This window comes from Ptiloglossa arizonensis, chromosome 9, assembly GCF_051014685.1.
Source record: "Ptiloglossa arizonensis isolate GNS036 chromosome 9, iyPtiAriz1_principal, whole genome shotgun sequence".
NCBI lineage: Eukaryota > Metazoa > Arthropoda > Insecta > Hymenoptera > Colletidae > Ptiloglossa > Ptiloglossa arizonensis.
The window spans coordinates 17386211-17403911 of record NC_135056.1 but is presented as its reverse complement, the minus strand read 5'-3'; the positions used below and the strand labels follow the sequence as shown (position 1 = coordinate 17403911).

At 45.4% G+C, this 17701-nt stretch overlaps 1 protein-coding gene across 1 annotated transcript; it reads right to left on the bottom strand.

Moving 5' to 3' along the window:
- Positions 1–3021: 3021 nt before the first annotated feature.
- On the bottom strand, positions 3022–5127 carry LOC143151047 (uncharacterized). Its single transcript, XM_076319793.1, has 2 exons — positions 4363–5127; positions 3022–3991 (listed from the first exon to the last, which is right to left on the bottom strand). Exons 1-2 carry the CDS (start codon positions 4622–4624, stop codon positions 3222–3224), a joined length of 1032 nt encoding a protein of 343 aa, XP_076175908.1. The 5' UTR covers positions 4625–5127; the 3' UTR covers positions 3022–3221.
- Between the last annotated feature and the right edge of the window lie 12574 nt (positions 5128–17701).

Genomic DNA, 17701 nt, shown 5'->3' with positions numbered 1-17701 from the left:
GTTCCTGTCGTTAAGGTGTATCTTATCTACAATCTCTCGCCTTGTCGCTGGCTTTGACTTTGTACTCTATTCTAAGCTCGATTTCTTTTTAACTGGGTTCCAATCGCGAGGATTTGCAAAATTTCTTCACAATTTGCTCCTATTTCCATCTCCATGTAGTCGGTAAGGTGTATCTTATCTATAATCTTTCACCTTGTCGCTGGCTTTGACTTTGTACTCTATTCTAAGCTCGATTTCTTTTTAACTGGGTTCCAATCGCGAGGATTTGCAACATTTCTTCACAATTTGCTCTTATTTCCATCTCCATCTAATCGCCATTCGTTAAGGTGTATCTTATCCAGATTAATTCTACGACAAATGAATGTTAGATAGAAAGATTTAGTTATAGATGGGTTACTCGTTCGATTGAAATTACCATAGAATTTCACTGAAAATTTCTTCATAATTTGCTCCTATTTCCATCTCCATCTAGTCGCAATTCGTTAAGGTGTACCTTATCCAGATTGATTGTACGACAAATGAATATTAGATAGAAAGATTTAGTTAGATAGATGGGTTACTCGTTCGATTGAAATTACCATAGAATTTCACTGAAAATTTCTTCACAATTTATTCCTATTTCCATCTCCATCAAGTCGCCATTCGTCAAGGTGTATCTTATCCAGATTGATTGCACGACAAATGAATATTAAATAAAAAGATTTAGTTAGATAGATGGATTACTCGTTCGATTGAAATTACCATAGAATTACACCGAGTGTCCCCGAAAAATTAGAAGAGAATACGACACTCGAAACAAACGAAAGATACGTGTGAACACGAGTCTGCAGGATCGATCGCAGAAGTAGGAAGAGGACGGTTGAAGTCTTGGAATATTTCGGTCCTCGTCTCGAATTTTGATCGTCGAGACTCTGCGTCGGGTTGCTTACTCCAGTTATCCTCTGTATCCAATCCTTGGAAACTCTCCTCCTGCCTCTGGTAATCTCCCTCTTCGATTATCGCGAGAACGTCCTCGTGTTCCCTTCTGTCCCGCCTCCTGTGTACGCGTCAAAATTTCTTGTCTCTCGTTCGTGTACAATGGTCGTGAATTCGATCGCGTCCCTCGCCCCACTTTTCGAAGCTCTGAGCTGCATCGACGCGAACCAGAGATGAATCTTTCACCTTTGTTGCTTTCTCCGCGAGACCCTTAACACCGGTTCTTATTCTCGCTTTGTCAATCCGATACGTACCAATCTCTCCTACTGTTCCACTCTCGTCCCACTCGTACGGTTAACTATTTCCACATGCACAGTGGTACATTTCAATTCCAGAATCCATTTTCATACCTCTCGTCGTTACGACTTTAAAATTTCACCTTTCATCCGCCAACGTAACTTTTCCTTGACATTTGTCTCGGTACGATCCAGAAATGCTTAATTGGAAATTACGAGGAATTGGAGATTAATAATTTACGAAAATTTCGTTCGCAAAGGTATTTAACCCTCTTTGGAAACTATCTCGAATTAAAAAGGTAAAAATAGTCCCGTGTCTTAACGAAGAGTATTAAATTTGTAATTAGTAAAGTACATCGATGTACACTCTACCTGTGTACACGAAGTTCGGCTCCGTAACTCTCGTGAGTCTGGAAAGTTTCGCCTATCACCGCATTGATCCGAAGATCGCGAACTGAAAATGATTTACTCTCTAGAAACCGCCAGCTACCAGAGACTTTGACTTGGAACGATTAATCCTCTCATCGTATTCGAGGACGTGAGATCCTGGGTCTTTAACAATTTGCAACGATGTTAAATCTTGAATACTTTTTCCTGATACTGTTCGACACAATTTCATCAGGGATCGGACACTGCTTGTGCAAACACGCGTAAGAATAACCCGCTTACGATAAATCGTGACAATCTCTGTCCACAAAAACCGATGGAATTAACGGTAGCGAACCAACGCGCGCTTCTTATCTTCTTATCTAGGGAAATCGATGGTGGACCATGAGCGGCAAATTGGATCCTCTCGAATCCGGAGGGAATTTTTCGGCCAAATTTTTTATACTCGCGTACCGATGCGTACGAATCGCTCGAACGCGTTTTAATCTTTTCGGTCGTATTTACTGGAGAAACGTCGGGGTTCTGGGTAGATGGAGGGGTGGAGAGAAGAAAAAAGATATTCGTCCGTAGGGATTTGCCGACCGATAAATTCGTCGGTACGTTTCAACGTAGATAAAAAGAATGTTTTTTTTTACTGTTTTTTTTTTTTTTTGTATTCTTGTTGTATTTTTCGTTGTTTTCGTCGGACGAACTTTCCGCGTATAAATAATCGGACAAGTGGTGTGCAACGTCGACGAGGACGTCAGCAATAACTAACAGCGACCAGGCAGTGTCCTGCGAAAATCAATAACTTCGGTATCGGTATTTCGCCTGTATCAACGTACGCTCGAGACCAACCCGAACGAAAAGGGTTTGCCCCCGTCTATTTCACCTAATAAAATATTTATCGATCGGGCCCGTGTAATTTAACGTGCGAGTTTCACGAGGCACCGGGAATTAATTAATATCCGCGCGCGTATCCGACGCACGCAGCTAGCCAGGTTCTCGTTGAATCGTTAAACTGTCAAATTGTCATTTCCAGGAGCACCCGCTGGAATCCATCCGCCTACCGTTCGCTGTTTAATAACGCGACGGATAAACACGCGGTCGCTTCGATGTCCGTAACCGGACCGGTTTTGCGGCCGTATGCGAAAGGTGCGTTTGCGTTCAAGTATACAGCGACGAATTTCGAACGATTCGTTTCAAAGCGTGTATTCGGCCTTATTTGGGACCGATGCGTATTTCTATCGTTCGTGCAGTTCAGACCCGTTGTTTTCGTATGGAAGAACAAAGAGAAACCGTACGACGTCCACGGGGGAAATCACACGTTTCCATCGAGCGTATTGAAAGTTTGAAAGAGTGTATTTTTGGACGTGGTACAGTGACAATTTCAAACGATCTCGTGTGTTGGGGTGTGCGAAGTATACAGCGACAAATTCGAACGATCCACTTTATTCTCCTTAAGAATGGTAAATATGAAAAATATACAATCCGTGATTCGGGGTCGTAGAAAAATATATATATCCACAATATTTACAAGTATCGAGGTATTTACACAGCGACGTAACCATCGCGAGCCGGTTGGCAGAATTGTCATTCGAAATGGTAAAACCACGGCGATCGAAGCCGCTGCAGCATCGTTTCCTACGAATTGACGATTCGTTCTACGGTGTGCTTGGTGCATTCGATGCTCCTGAACACCGGAGCGACGATAGCCTCTTGAATCGCGTTCCGATAACCGGACGTCCCGTCGGTCCGTCTCCTTTTATCGTCCATCGTGTCTCGGACCTCGCCGTTGGCCCTTTTCGCGCCTCTGGACAAATCGTGGGCGTCCCTTTCGCGGTCCGGACGATCGTGCATCCCGCCTACCCTCGAAAGATTCAATTTCCCCTCACTCTCCCGACGAAATTGCGAATTGTCCACCGTATAGGCGATCGAACGCTCGAAACGATCCGTCGAGTGACCACCGTTGGATTCCTCGTAGCTAACTTTGACGAGTTTCTCGAGCATCTCGGTCTTCTCGTTTCGCAACGACGTCGAAGTGTCCTCCTCTTGATCGCATTTTCGTCCCGTGGCCTCGTCCCCGCAATCGTCCTTCTTCTTGCCGCAGGTCCTCAGACAGCAACACTTCTGACTCTGCCCGGAGGGCAGGTCCTCCTTCTTGTACTTCACCCTGCGGTTCTGGAACCAGATCTTCACTTGTTTCTCGGAGAGTCTCAGGTTCGTCGCGATCTCGATCCGCCTCAATCGGGACAGGTACATGTTCGACGAGAACTCTCGTTCCAGTTCCAACAGTTGCGTGCTCGTGAACGCGGTACGAATCCGTTTCGAGCTGTTGTTCATGGAGTTGGGGGACTTTGGCGGTGGCGTCGGGGTGCTGTTGCGCGAGGGCGACTCGCTGGGCGCCGAGACGTCTGAAAAAGTAACGGAGCTTGGGTATCGGGGCTCGTTGAAATCGGGAGGGAAACGTGGAACTCGGTTTACTGTTTTCTTTCGCGTCGAAACACTTTCGTTCGAATTGTATCCTATTCGTGAAACCTGTCTCTTTATCGGGTATAACTAGGAATATTTACATCGCGAAGATTATTCTTTAGTTAAGTCTAGTAGGGAATACTTACATCCCTCTTTCCTCAAGTCTTGCGAGGAATATTTACATCGTAGAACCCGTCTATTCTAAACCAAAGAACATTCGCGTCACTGTCTTTCCTCAAATCCACCAAAGAACATTCACACCACCCTATTTACCCCCAGGTCTGTTACACCCTCGATTAATACAACTATTTACCTGACAGTCTGCTCGCAGAGGTGTTCAACGGTGACGGAGGACTCTGTCCAAGAACAGGCATACCGCCCAACCCTGGCGGACTGATAGGAACCGGGACGTGCATGGTGGGTGGCCTCGGTACAGGTCTGATCGGTTGATAGCCCAATCCCAGATTGAAGAAGTTGAACATGTAACTGGGCAGTTGGTTGCCGTAATAAGGCAACGGGTACGCGGGTGGTGAATTATTGCCGATCAGCGAGTCGACGAGAAAGCTGCGGGACATGTTGCCACGGTCGAGGTGTACGCGATCTTCGACGATACTCAAAGTTCCTCGCCCCACTGATTTCCCCACGCACTAAACAATTCCGTGTACACTGAAACTCCGTTCGTAGGATCCTCCCATCGATTCACCACCTTGATACCTGTACGCAAGCGTTTACGTGGAACTGTCACCGGTTACGTTGAACTCGAAACGAGATCCTCGAGTGTCCCATGAAAGACTTACGGAGATGTTCACCGCACGATGGTGCACCGTGTTCTGCACCCACCAGGACCACGACACAACCATATATACACGGGGGATGGTAACTCCACCCAGGGGTTGGTTTTCTTCGGGGCCCCTTTTGTACCGGGCCCCGCCCTTTCCTCGAGGGTGCCCCCTTTCCGTTCACCCCAACGGAACCAAGGGGGACCGTGCTGCCTCGCTTCCCCTGGGATCGACACCGAGTAGGGCATTTTCTCGCAACGCTAATTCGACGGGTGGCTAATACATCCGGAAACTTTATACCAGCGACGCGCGTCCACCCATCTTTCCACTATTATTGGCCCACCGGGCCAACCCCCGACGACGACGCGTTCGTTATTTTCCGGGGGCCGTGGATGATTCCAAAGTACGACTTTAAATCGACGGAAATGATCTCCGGATTCGTGACTACGGAAGCTACGCGAACGATCCTTTGTGTCGACGATACCGGTCCCCTCGCTCGCGAATCGCCTGGTAAACTTACAGTATAGAATATTCGAGACTCTACAATTGAATTTTCTTGATCGTTGAGCTTTGAAATCGGTGAGAACTGAGACGTGTTTACTTCTCGACTGGTCGTCACCAAGCACTGGCAAAGTGTTATCTACTGTTGCAGGTGAGAAACATTCGTCAATTTTCATTTATCTCTCAGATAGTAGTAGTAGCTTATTTATTATAACGAGTGACATCCTTTACCGTAACTTTGGGAAGATCTATGCAGACCTGAAGCACTCTTTCGTTTGAATACACTTGGAAAATATCTTTGGGTAACATTTGTTCCGATTGAAACTCGTGTTCTTTAGATTTGAATGGAACGAGAGGATCGAGGAAAGACAGGAGCATTCGGTAGTATCTATTATAGATTTTAATTGTAGAGAAATTATATATTAAAGGACGCAAAGGGCCGAAGAAAACTCGCGAGAGGTAGTGGGTCAAGGGTTAACAGTCACGAGTCTCTTCTTTTCTTCTTTCGCCCTTCGTCCCTCTCGATAACAGCTTTTACACCGCTCCCTGTACGCGATCTTCTTTTAACGTCGTAATAAAGGCATCGTAACCATTATTAATACCCTTACGCGGCAAAATGCGGCTCGAAAGGGAGGAAGAAATTCGAAATACGTCGAAGGAATTTAATCTACCGACGAGAGTGATCGATTCTCCTATTTATCATCGGTTCAGTTTTCTTTCGGCCATTGTTTTCTAATAAATAACGCCTCCGGGTCGATCGATCTTCATACGATACGTGCAACCTTCGAGTTTTCGGTAAAAATTCTTCGTTCGATCGTCCAAATTCTTGCCAATTTTCAAGCGAACGGTGAACAGTGCTTCTTTCCTTTATTCGGCCATTTTTCTTCAAAGAACGACGAAACGTGTTACACGTTGTAGTCGTCGACGATTATCGGCCAGATTCCTCGCGAAACGTGCTAAAGAATCTCCACCGTCAATCGAGATAAGCTGTTGAGAGAAGATGCCGATGATTCAGGTATCCAGCGCGTTGAAGAAAAGTGTCGTTAATAGTCTTCACGGATACGCGAAATTAGACGGTTTTCGCGAATACTTTTCCGCTGACCCGACGGATTACTCTTTGAATATAAAATCAAAGAGAATCCGGTGCACTCGTAGAGTTATCTTGGCCGTTTGGTAGCTGACTTTCGTAAATAAATTTTCACTTCTGCACTGTAAGCAACTATCCACGGGGAAAGGGCCCAGTAACGAAGCTTTCCGTCATGGGAAACATTTTCAAACGTACATCCCTAAATCCGTTTAAGACGGTTAATAAATATACGGTAATGGAGTACTTAAAGAGCTCTCAAAACCGGGATGGTTAGAGTTTAACGATATTTCGTAAAATTTTGATTCTTTAAATTATTTCCAGCTTCGAATTGATTCTTTGCTATTGAATTTTGTACAGATTGTTTAGAGAAAGTCTTATATTTTTTTCGGGTCGTTTGTGTACTTCACATTTGATTTTTTAGAACACTCTGTAGAATCTATCAATCCCGGCAACACGTTGTACGATGGGTGAAATTATTTCTCGATAATTATAAAAAAGAAAAAGAAAAGAAAATACCGATTTGCGATAAGGAAGTATCTCCGTGGACCGACAGCGTTTTCATAAAACGTATTGGAGTCGTTCGAGAGGTAATTTCGTTTCCCTCTCGCGTCGATATTCAACAGCTCAGGAGATCCGAATTGAATCTCGAGTCTACCTGCGGTGCGGCAGCTCTTTTCTTCCCTTTGCGTTTCGACGATTTGCATTCACGGAAAATGGTCCGTCGCTGTTGGCCAATGTGTACGTTTCTAACAAAATTTTAAAACGCTGGCCCGGTCGCGAGGGAAACACGAATCGAATCGATCGTCGATTTAACGCCGATGATATTGCATAAAAACGAGGGAGGTTCCCTTGACCGGTAAAAAACATTCTGTACCGAAATATTTCGGTACGTAACTATAATACGGTATCATAACTACGTTTACAAATATCTCGATGGAAAAACTTCATTTTTATCGATTGGATAGCAACGGTATTCGCGACGAAAAGAATGGACAAGTTTGTATCCATCGGTATGGGTCATTCTTGACCCAACCGCCGCAACCACACGTTACACAAAGTTCAGCCGTGTTCAAAGATACACCGTCAAACGTTTGCCCCAACGTAGTTAGGAACTAGTTGGACAAATATTGACCCCCGCGAAGCTTGTGTAACTCAACCGACGCAGTCCACGTACAGAGATTTTCCACGCGAGTTGTATAATTCCGCGTTATCCGTGTCACTTTTCTTTTTTTTTTTTCTTTTACGAGCGCGTAACTTCTTCTGAACGATCACGGGGGTTACGAGGATTCTTAAACGCAAGGAACGACCGCGTTCAATCGTCGCCATCGCAAACACGCGTTCTCGAACTCGTCGTCGAACTGTCCCACGGTTACATAGTCTCGAAACTATTCCCGGGGATATTAAATACGTCACCGAAAGACACGCGAAACTGCAACGGTTTGGAAATTACTCGCGCGTCACGGCCCGTGCCGGATCTGGAAAACAAACCTACAAGTTATGTCGAAATCCGTACAGAACCAACGGAGCGCAAGTTCGAGCTTCGATGTGCAACCGCGACATTGAATCCTTCAGACACTCGAAACCGGAACGAGACTTATCGACAAAGGTCCTTTATATAGAACGAATTATATAATCCAGCCTAATCCGTAGACGTCAACGTTACTCTGTGTATTTAACGAACCGCAAGCCCTCTGAATTTGCTAACGATCACGGTAATAAAGTCATGGCGAAACGACTTACAAACAATCCTTCGGACAAGGTTGTCGGGAAATAGATATCTTGTTTAATGCAACAGTTGGCAATCTTCTGAATTTTATGACTACACTAGTCGTTCTGAGAAAATATCGACGCACTGTTAATTAATTTTCTAATACAGAGATTGTATGTCATTTAGATATTGTGTTATACGTGAAAAATTTGTAAAGCGTCGACAAACATTTATATTTTCAATAGAAGATAACCAGTGTGAAATCAAGTCAATGAAAATATGCGTAACAGAGTAGATAGTTATTCAATCGACTTCAATTGCGTTACACGAAATTATGCGAATATAATAGATCGCTCGTTCCAAGAAAATATCGACACACTTAATTAATTTCCTAATACAGAGATAGTATGTCATTTAGATATTGTATTACACGTGGAAAATGTTTAAAGAGTCGACAAACATTTATATTTTCAATAGAAGATAACCAGTGTGAAATCAAGTCAATGAAAATATGCGTAACAGAGTAGATAGTTGTTCAATCGACTTCAATTGCGTTACACGAAATTATGCGAATATAATAGATCGCAACGAGCAACGAATCGTTTCGGAAGTTTCGTATCTAAGATATCCCTCTTGATTGAATTTCAACTTTGTTACTTTTAATCGTCTGCCAATCAAGCCCGTGGAACAAAGAACCAGCCACGAACCAACTACAAAGCGTTTTGGTAATAAACGGTTTAACCTAGTGTCCAGTGCGCCCTGAAACGCGGGTGCATGCGAGCACGATGCAAGTTGCAGCGGAGCCGACGGTCTAATTTCTTGATTATTCGTAGGTGCTTTATCGAGCGTGTCACGAACACGGCGGCCACGGTGCTCGCGAAGCGGAAAATTAATATTTAACGTGAAACATCCATTCGAGCGGCCAGTATCGCTATCGTCCACAGTTTCCACTTGGTCGTTTGCGTTACGTTTTCGTGCAAACAGTCTCGGGGGGCCCCCCTTCGCACCTGCTGCGCCCTCGACGAAAGCAGTTTCGGACCTGGTACAAATTATCCCCTTCCAGGATACAGTTATTTCTATTTCATAATGCGACAACGATCGAGCAAAGTCCCCCGATCGTTCCTTTTTTTTTTTAAATTTCTTAACACGAATGCCCGCGTAAAAATGACTTTCTGCGATTGAAATTGGTAAATTCGGACTTCTCGGAGATATCGAAGTGTTACCGGTGTATATGAAGCGCGTGAAATTAAACGACTGCGAATTTGATCGAATTTACAAGGAATTAAAAGTTGCGATTAATCCGAGTTAAAACCCATTTTGAAAATAGCAATTAGAAACGAACGATTGGTAGAACTTTGTCGGTCGGCCGACGTTTACAGACCGTTGCAAGACACGCGAGGATGCTAAGAATAGTATTTTAAGGAACCATAAATGTAGATATTATTGCGAATATACGAGCTACGGGATTCGAATCGAAAGGAGAAACTCTCCGAGCAAAAGTATCGGCGTTATTATTAATTTTTCCCTTTGATTATCTAGAAACCTGGACGGAGAGAATTCAACGAACGGGATGGTTTGTCTCGATATTGTATAATATTTTCTGCTCGAACTTCCAACTTTAAATTATCGACAACTGCACGGATAACAGTGGAATCGGCTTAACGATTGTTGCAGCACTTGGAAAGGCGAAAGGTATCTCGTTCGACCCTTCAAAGACTCCTGTTTAATTATACACAGACTAGCTACTAATTGCACCACATTGTCAAAATGGAAGCCGCGCGATCGATCGCGCTACACCAGAGGCTGCACGATACCTTAGAAACAAGGGTCCACGCAACTAGCTGCGAATCCTCGCAGAATTACTCCGACTGAGATACAAATTGAGAAGTCGTCCAAACTCGCTGGCGAATACTTCCTACAGCAACATCACCTCTTGAGAAGACTCGAGAGAAAACATCCGCAAGACCTAGTAACACAGTTGCTGATACAAGCACGACTCGTACCGTGGAAAGATGCTACTTCACTGCTCGTATTCTCTACGCTCCAAAAAAAAATTGCATACCATGTAGTCTACAGACAATACGATTCGCGGGAAATTGAATTCCAGAAACAAAGTTTCCAACGAGAACGCACTGTTAGGAATAATTAAAAGTGTTAGAAATAATTCAAAGTGTTAGAAATAATTCAAAGATGGTTCCATCGAAGGATTCGATTACACGATGAAAAGTTCGATATTTCGCAACGAAGAGACATTCGCTAGAAATATTTCCGTACGGTTGTAACGAGCGATCTCTAAACTACAAAAGCTACTCGCCTCGTTTGGAAACCACGAAGGAATTCCAAGGAAAAATTCTTGAGAAACAAAATGCATTAACGCGATTATCTCGATATTAGAGGTCCTGTTCGAGAAAGTTTCTTCCGCGAAAGTGTTAACATTTTTCCTCGGTAATCTCGGTACGCGATGAAAGCGGAGCACTTGTTCCCGAAAGAACAGCATCGAAGTCCGATAGGAGCGAAGTCGCGGTATTAACCGCCTCGTAACGCTGTTAGAGCACGCGAAAGATCAGAGAAAACACGGTCGTGATTTTAAACCCCTAATAACGCGACTAATCCCATTACAATGTTACCAAGGCAGCGCGAGGAGGAGCGTGGCCGTACCCTCGTATTAAAAATCGGGGAGGGTAACGTTATCTCACGAAGCGGCTCGTGAATAATACAACGCGCATCTCTCTCTCTTTCGGCATATGTCCGGCGTATCTGGCCGATTCGAAGGGTTGCCGCACCCTCCTGGCGAGGGGTTGGAACCGCGCCACCCTTTATACGCTCGCAAAACGCCGAGGACGCACACACTCGCCGCTCTGGATCCGCGCGACCGTACGGTTCACGTGCATCGTTACCCGCGTATCTCGGCTGATTACCAGCGAAGGATATTTTAATTTCGCGTACGACCCCACCTTGAGCCACCCCATTGGCTGCCCTTTTTATTTGGGGCGTGTCTCTCCTCGGAGAGAAATTCGAGGAGAACGAGAACGTCCCCGTCGTGTGCTCCGTACCTCGAAGGCTGAATGCACGCGAAGCTAAATGCACTGGCGAAATCTTTCCTTTTGAAAAGAAATATCAATACTACGTTTACGATTCTTGGACCACGTCCGGCAATCGTTGGTTAGCGTAGACTTTAGAGAGAGGTAGAGAAGCTCCATCTTTCTTTCTATTTTTTCAATCTGTCGGTCATCCCTTCCGAAATGAACAGTCCTCGACTAAGATCGCTGCATACAGATGCTAAGTCGATCGCGTGCGGGAAACGCCTACGAGCGTTCAAAGTGTACGCAAGTGTATGCACATTGAACGCTCGAAAAGTTCTTCCGTACGGAGGAATGCAATGTACTCGATGAATTAATCTCGCAATAAATCGATATCCGGTCGGTGGTTGAAAGCTCAATTTCTCGGGAAATTTTATCAGTTTGTGCATTTACGAGTTCCGTAGCTCGCATTGACGTTCGCCAATACGGGTCGAGACAGACCCAAACTCGGTCGAGGGAAGATCGATATCGCGCGAAATTCGAAAGTTTCGCGAGAGAGTGTAAAGATGCTACTTCGGTGGAATTTCGAAAGCAGAAACGGTGAATGAAAATTCAAAAGACCGTGCAGTATGTAAAATTGAATGGTTCTTCGTTGATGGAGCATTCTCCGTGCCGGTACCGACAGTGTTTCAATTTTCCCGTCCATCGTGCGTTCTCGATCACGAAGTTTCGAACACGTCAATTTTCCGAAAGCGTCGCGTATGTAAGTAGCAGGTTAGCCAATTTTCTCCGCCCGATCGTACCACCACACGTCATCGTCGCCCGGTTTCGAAGCTATTTCGCATAGTTCGATCGAGTTTCGAAGTTTCGTTCGCAGCGACAATCTTGATACTCGGTATCGCGGTCGGTGCAAACACCTTGACGAATCTTGGACATTATTTATGATCGACACTTCCACGATGTACTCGCGCGACTTCGATTCGATAACCATTGACCGAACGCGAAGACGGTGAATCACGGAACTGAATTAACATTGTTAACTCGAAACATTGTTCGAGCATCGTGGTTTGAACGCTTGAAAATCGGGGAGGGTTCGCGACTATCAATTGACAAAAACACGGCCAGCTAAGGGTAGAAATTTGAATTGTAAATAGTCTGTACTCTCGACGAGACATCAATGATACTATAATAGTACGATACAGCAGTACTCGAAATAAGAAAAGAATAATGCAAAGGTTCGAGTGTGTCGACGAATCGAATATAAATTTTTAATAAATTAACGACGAAATAGATAATCCTTCTCTTCTAGATTACCTAAAAATTCCATCTTTCCTCGTATACTTTCAATATTTGCGAACGAAGAACCCAGTTTCCGTACGAAAAGATTATCCGGGTACACGGATGTAGATTTTTCAATTTCTACGATTGCTCGAACCGTGGTCGAATATTTAAAGAACGCGTGGGCATTTCCTAATGGCTTCTCGTATATCGCCACGCTCTAATTGCGAGCGTGCGAATTCCGTATCCGGTGCACCGGTCGTACAGTGAAATTGGATATTCGCCAAAATTAGAAAAGGCTGGTCCCTCGAAACGACGGGCGACGTTCGTCGATATCGAGGCCCGGGAGATTCGAATGTTCACGTTCCACGAACGAAAATGCCCGTAGGGTGAACGACGAGCCAAATATTTGACGTTGGCCGCGCGAGCGCGTTTCGAAAGTTGATGACAAACTCGGAAACTGAGGAGAAAATGGAATCGTAGGAGGTAGCTGGCCATTCGCGGCTCCTTTCCATCTCACGATCACCGTGACGAAGTTAAACAAGATTCGAAGCGACGTAACGAGTCGCGGGACGACTACTTCTGGTCCACCTAGATTCAACATGGCCGCTTTCTACTCGCGATTCCGACTCCCGTGGAACGTAGTTCGTTTCGCGCAACACTCGTGCAAAACTAGCCGAGTTTCTCCGCGATTCATCGCGTGCCGAGATTACCGTGAAGAAATGTTAACACTTGCACGAAAGAAACTTTCTCGACGAGGACCTCTAATGCTGAGATAAAATCGCGTTAATGCGTTTTGTCTTCGAAGAATTCGTCCTTGGAACTCTCCGGTGGTTTCCAGAGCCCCGTGGCACCTTTCTTTCGATATCGTTGCACACTGCATTTGCGATTTATCGACGATAATATACGCAGAGTCTCTCGGGACGCACAATGCGTACAAACGCATTGCGGAAATATTATCGAATCGGCTCTGTAGGTTCGGTACTCGGTGGAAGTTCGTCGTACATTTGAACTTTTGAACTTTTATTGGATCGTACTTATAACACAACTGTCGTCGAACACTCTTTCGAAGCACTGTGTGCCCCGCCGTGATATCAGAAAAGATGCTCCGCGAAAGTTGGGAGCCGTGTTTGTCGGAACAAGCGATTCCGATCAAATTTCAACCCACTTACCCGACTAATCAAATACGGGACCGGCTGGAAGGATGCCAGGATTCTTTACCATCGACGTCGCGAGATGGATTTCATTTCAACTTCTTCGACTCGGCGACCGCGTAACGAAACTGGCGACCTGTACGATTTTTTTTTCCACAAGTTCGCGACCCACGATCTTCCTCGGTGGATCCGAAAAACGAGACTTTACGGCGTAACGTAAACGAAACGGAAAATAAACGTAAACCGTGATCACGATTTGCTCGTAACGACTGTAGCGATCGCACTAGTACCTCGAACCGAATCCATTCTTCCTCTAGTTTACTACCTGAGAGTCTCGAACCCTTTAACACCTTGTACCTTCTCAATATCTTACTCACAATAGTAACATTCTATTATGAAGTCATTTCGTTTTTTCTGGTGAAAATGAAACACGATTTCTTTATAACGTATAAACATTTCATCAAATTATACATTCTCCATTTTGGAAAACGAAATCACTTCCGAACAACCGAATATATATTAAACGAGACAACGTTGCGCAACATCTAGAAACGGTCGTCTTCCATCGAACCGAATCTCGAACATATTGAACGTACAATCGGGTGTGAAACAAAACGAAAAGTACCTAGAAAGAATGGTACTCGTGGTACCTGGAAAGAGTGGTACGGTCGATGGACAAGAGGCCTGGTAAACAATCGGTGTACCGGATAAACGTAAAACGAGGGTTAAAGGAAAACGTTCGATTCGATCGATGGACTCCTCACGGCACGTCGAAGGATTCGAGATGAACGCGATAAAGCGTAACGAATAATGACGCAGGTGAACAATAAAGCTTGGCGATTCCACGAAGAACGCAACCGTGATGATCGTGTACGACGGTGCCCTCGTCGAGACAAACACGCACGAACCGAGAAGCGGAAAAAAATCGAGTCGTTCGTTCCGCGGGGGATCGAACCTCTTGGATCGATTCGGGTACGTCCCGATTTCGATTGTGAACAGAGAATTGCGAGATCGATTCAGTCTTTGGTAAACTTACTCCTTTCTCTCGTATTATTCGTGCCGGTCTCGCTCTCCCAGCTCCGCGGCGATCTCGAGGCAACGAACCGAAATTAGCTCGGCTCATTTCACCCGGGCAGAAAAGTGCATTCTTAGGGGCAGAATGCAACGGTCCCAAAGGAGCATCCCATTCAAGGCAGACAGCAACCCACGCTATTGGTCATCCATGAAAGAGGGCCTCGCGAGGGATGAAGGAAAAGATCGGGGGGAAAAAAAGGAAGAAAAAGTGGTCTGGAGAGAAAAAAATAAAGAAGAACGAAGAAAGAAACGGTGCCGGGGCCGACGGCCGAAAATAATCATGGGAATGGCAAATACGATTTCGGGGCCTTCGACGCTGTCCCTGTCACACGGAGCAAATGATTCGGGCATAGTCGAGAGAGCGAACTTTCGCGAAAATCCTTTATACGTCGTTCACCCCGTTCATTGTCGTTCACTGGCGCGGGTGGATGTGTATCGGTACGAGCCATCGCTCGCAACAATTTCCTCTTTTATTTTATTTCGTATCCGAAACCCCATTTTTTTTTCACGAACCCTTTTCCCGACCGATCGCGAACGGACGCGAACAAAGGGATCGGGACGATTCCTCGAGATTCGTTTATCGAGTCGACCGATCGATTACAGTCGTCGTGGAAAACACTCGAACGTATTTTTGCTCGCTGCTGACCCCTAAAGGATACGCGTGCACTTACCAGGGTACTTTCGATCTTCGTTTTTATCCTGCTTCGTCAAAGTTGACATATCACGCGAAAGAATACTCATAGATCGTAACCGTTGAATAAATAGAATTCATCGTGCCTCGTTTTACCCACTAGAACCGTCCACCCACTTGCGGTTAATATTCACCCGAAAGGAGCACCTCGAGAGCCATCCAACTGACCGCGAATCCTTCGAACACGCTCCTAGATCGAAAGCTCATCACCTAGCAAACGATCGTCGAACTTTACCGTTCGAACTCGATGATCCGGCCGATTGGACACGATCCAGAGTTTCTGCTCGTGGAAGAGTCTACTGGTGGAAGGGTTGGAAGTGCACTTGGCCGGACGATCACGGATACCCGAACCCGAATCGTTCTTTCACGACTCCTCGCCGCGAAGTTCCGTTCCAGAGAAATGGAGGTATTGGTACGAGGAAGAGAAAGGGTTCACTGTGTTGATAAACTTCGTGGATGAACCGCGCGAAAACCAACAGAGGCAGAAAATCCAGGGCGGATTGAAACGCGGAGCGTGCATCCGTTTACCTTTTTGTCGGCTCGCTGACGCATTGTTTCGCGGCGCCATTGTCGTTAACAATGACCGGTTCCCGAATCGAGACGATCACCCTAGCGTGGGTTATTCGATAATTTTGCCGGTTACGCGTCCTCTTTCTCTCTTCGAGCCACCCTCCCTCTGTCCGTTGGTTTGCTGGCGTTTTTAGCATCCACGGATGAAGTTCCTGGCCGGTTTTGGTAGCGGTGTTCTCCGACACGCGCCAAAGAGTCTTCACGGAACAGTCAGATTTGTCGAAAACGGTTCACGGATACCGCACGGTTCGCCGAACACGTTGAATCGGGCACGATCTTCTTCTTCTTCATCTTTTTCTTCTTCTTCGTAATTTCTCAAACGAACGGTGAGAGTATCATGAAACGTAATGACCGGGGCCCCGTCAGAGGTTAAAAGACTACCCGGGTACCTTTTAGCTCACGGATAAAGGACCGCTAAGCGCATTTTCCCTTCCACACCGTGACCAAAGCAAAGAGGGGAGAGAACAATTTCACGAGAGGATCTCTTCGCGCGTCCGTATAAATTATTACCGCTACGTTCGAGTAGCTGTTGCAACGGGGACGTGTCGTCGATGCATCGACGAACGAGATCGGGGCCTTTCGCGAACCCCATTCTGCCACGATACTCGTGTTTCCACGAAAGTGAACCTAACATCCACGTTTAATCACGGATCAAACGTAACAACCAGTGGACGAGATTTTATTTTAGTCCCTTTCGAATTTCGAACGAAGTTAAATGAAACTTTTCTCTTGAAACGGAACAAGAAGTGATCCTCGCGGTCTGGGTCACTCCAGACCCGGTCGACTCGGTCAACTGATCGAAATTATACGGAAAATATATTCTCGAGAAGATCGTCGAGCGTGTTCTCGGTACGGATAATCGACACAAATAAATACGTTTCCGTGTATTAACGATTATTCGAAATTTTAGGATACACCTCGCGTACGTTGCAAATTATAACGATAGCGGTCGCTGGTTGGCGAACTTACGAACTTAAATGGTTCCGGTGAGACAGGATGAGTTTTGTTTCGAAATTTCGCGTTAGCTAACCTCCCATTACAGAAGTTACGTATAAAGGTTTAACTCGGGCGGTCGGCAAACCGTTAAAACCTAACTTTCGATGGATGTGTTGATTCGTGGTTCCAACTTCGTACCGGACCCCTTAAGGTCCATTTGTACCATCGAAACCGAGCACCGGCCGAGCTCGAAACGACCGAAACACTGCTCGACGGTGTTTCGTCGTTGTTTCCAATTATACACCGGTGTCTGTGAAACTTAAAGACCAAAGTCCTTCGAAAAAACTAACCGCGAGAGCTTTCAACGAATTGTATCTGCAATTTGTTGAAGATTCGTTGAAAAATCTTTTTACTAAAGCTCGATATATATAGATTTACGTAAATCTACAATCGTGAATGAGACTATCGTGTTTCGACTCCGAGCTCGTAATACAAATGGACATCTACGGTGTACAAATAATTCGAAACGTCGTGGTTTTCCCATGGGTAGCTTCTAGATCAAAATGGCGTTACCAAACTCCAACGAAATGGCTTTAGACTAAACGGAAACCTCGACTATAGTTAGATTTTCGAACGATGGCGTACAACGCGCCGTACCTTAATTCCTCGTGCACTCTTCGAACGACATTCGACGCGTAGCGACGGATTACAAACAGAGGACGAGATTTTCACGGGCAAAGAGGATTTTGTTTTACGTACTGCGACATCGCCGTAAACTACGCGTTCCGTCGGTCCCCATTAGCTCGCCGTAAAGCCACGTTCACGCTTCGTTGAATCACGGATTAAAACTCCGT

What these genes read in the sequence shown, in the direction of transcription:
- LOC143151047 (XM_076319793.1), bottom strand. Translation starts at nt 4,624, where the DNA reads ATGTCCCGCAGCTTTCTCGTCGACTCGCTGATCGGCAATAATTCACCA. An exon ending in CTCTGCGAGCAGACTGTCAG is followed by an intron (nt 3,992 to 4,362) that starts GTAAATAGTTGT and finishes TTACTTTTTCAG; the next exon opens with ACGTCTCGGCGCCCAGCGAG.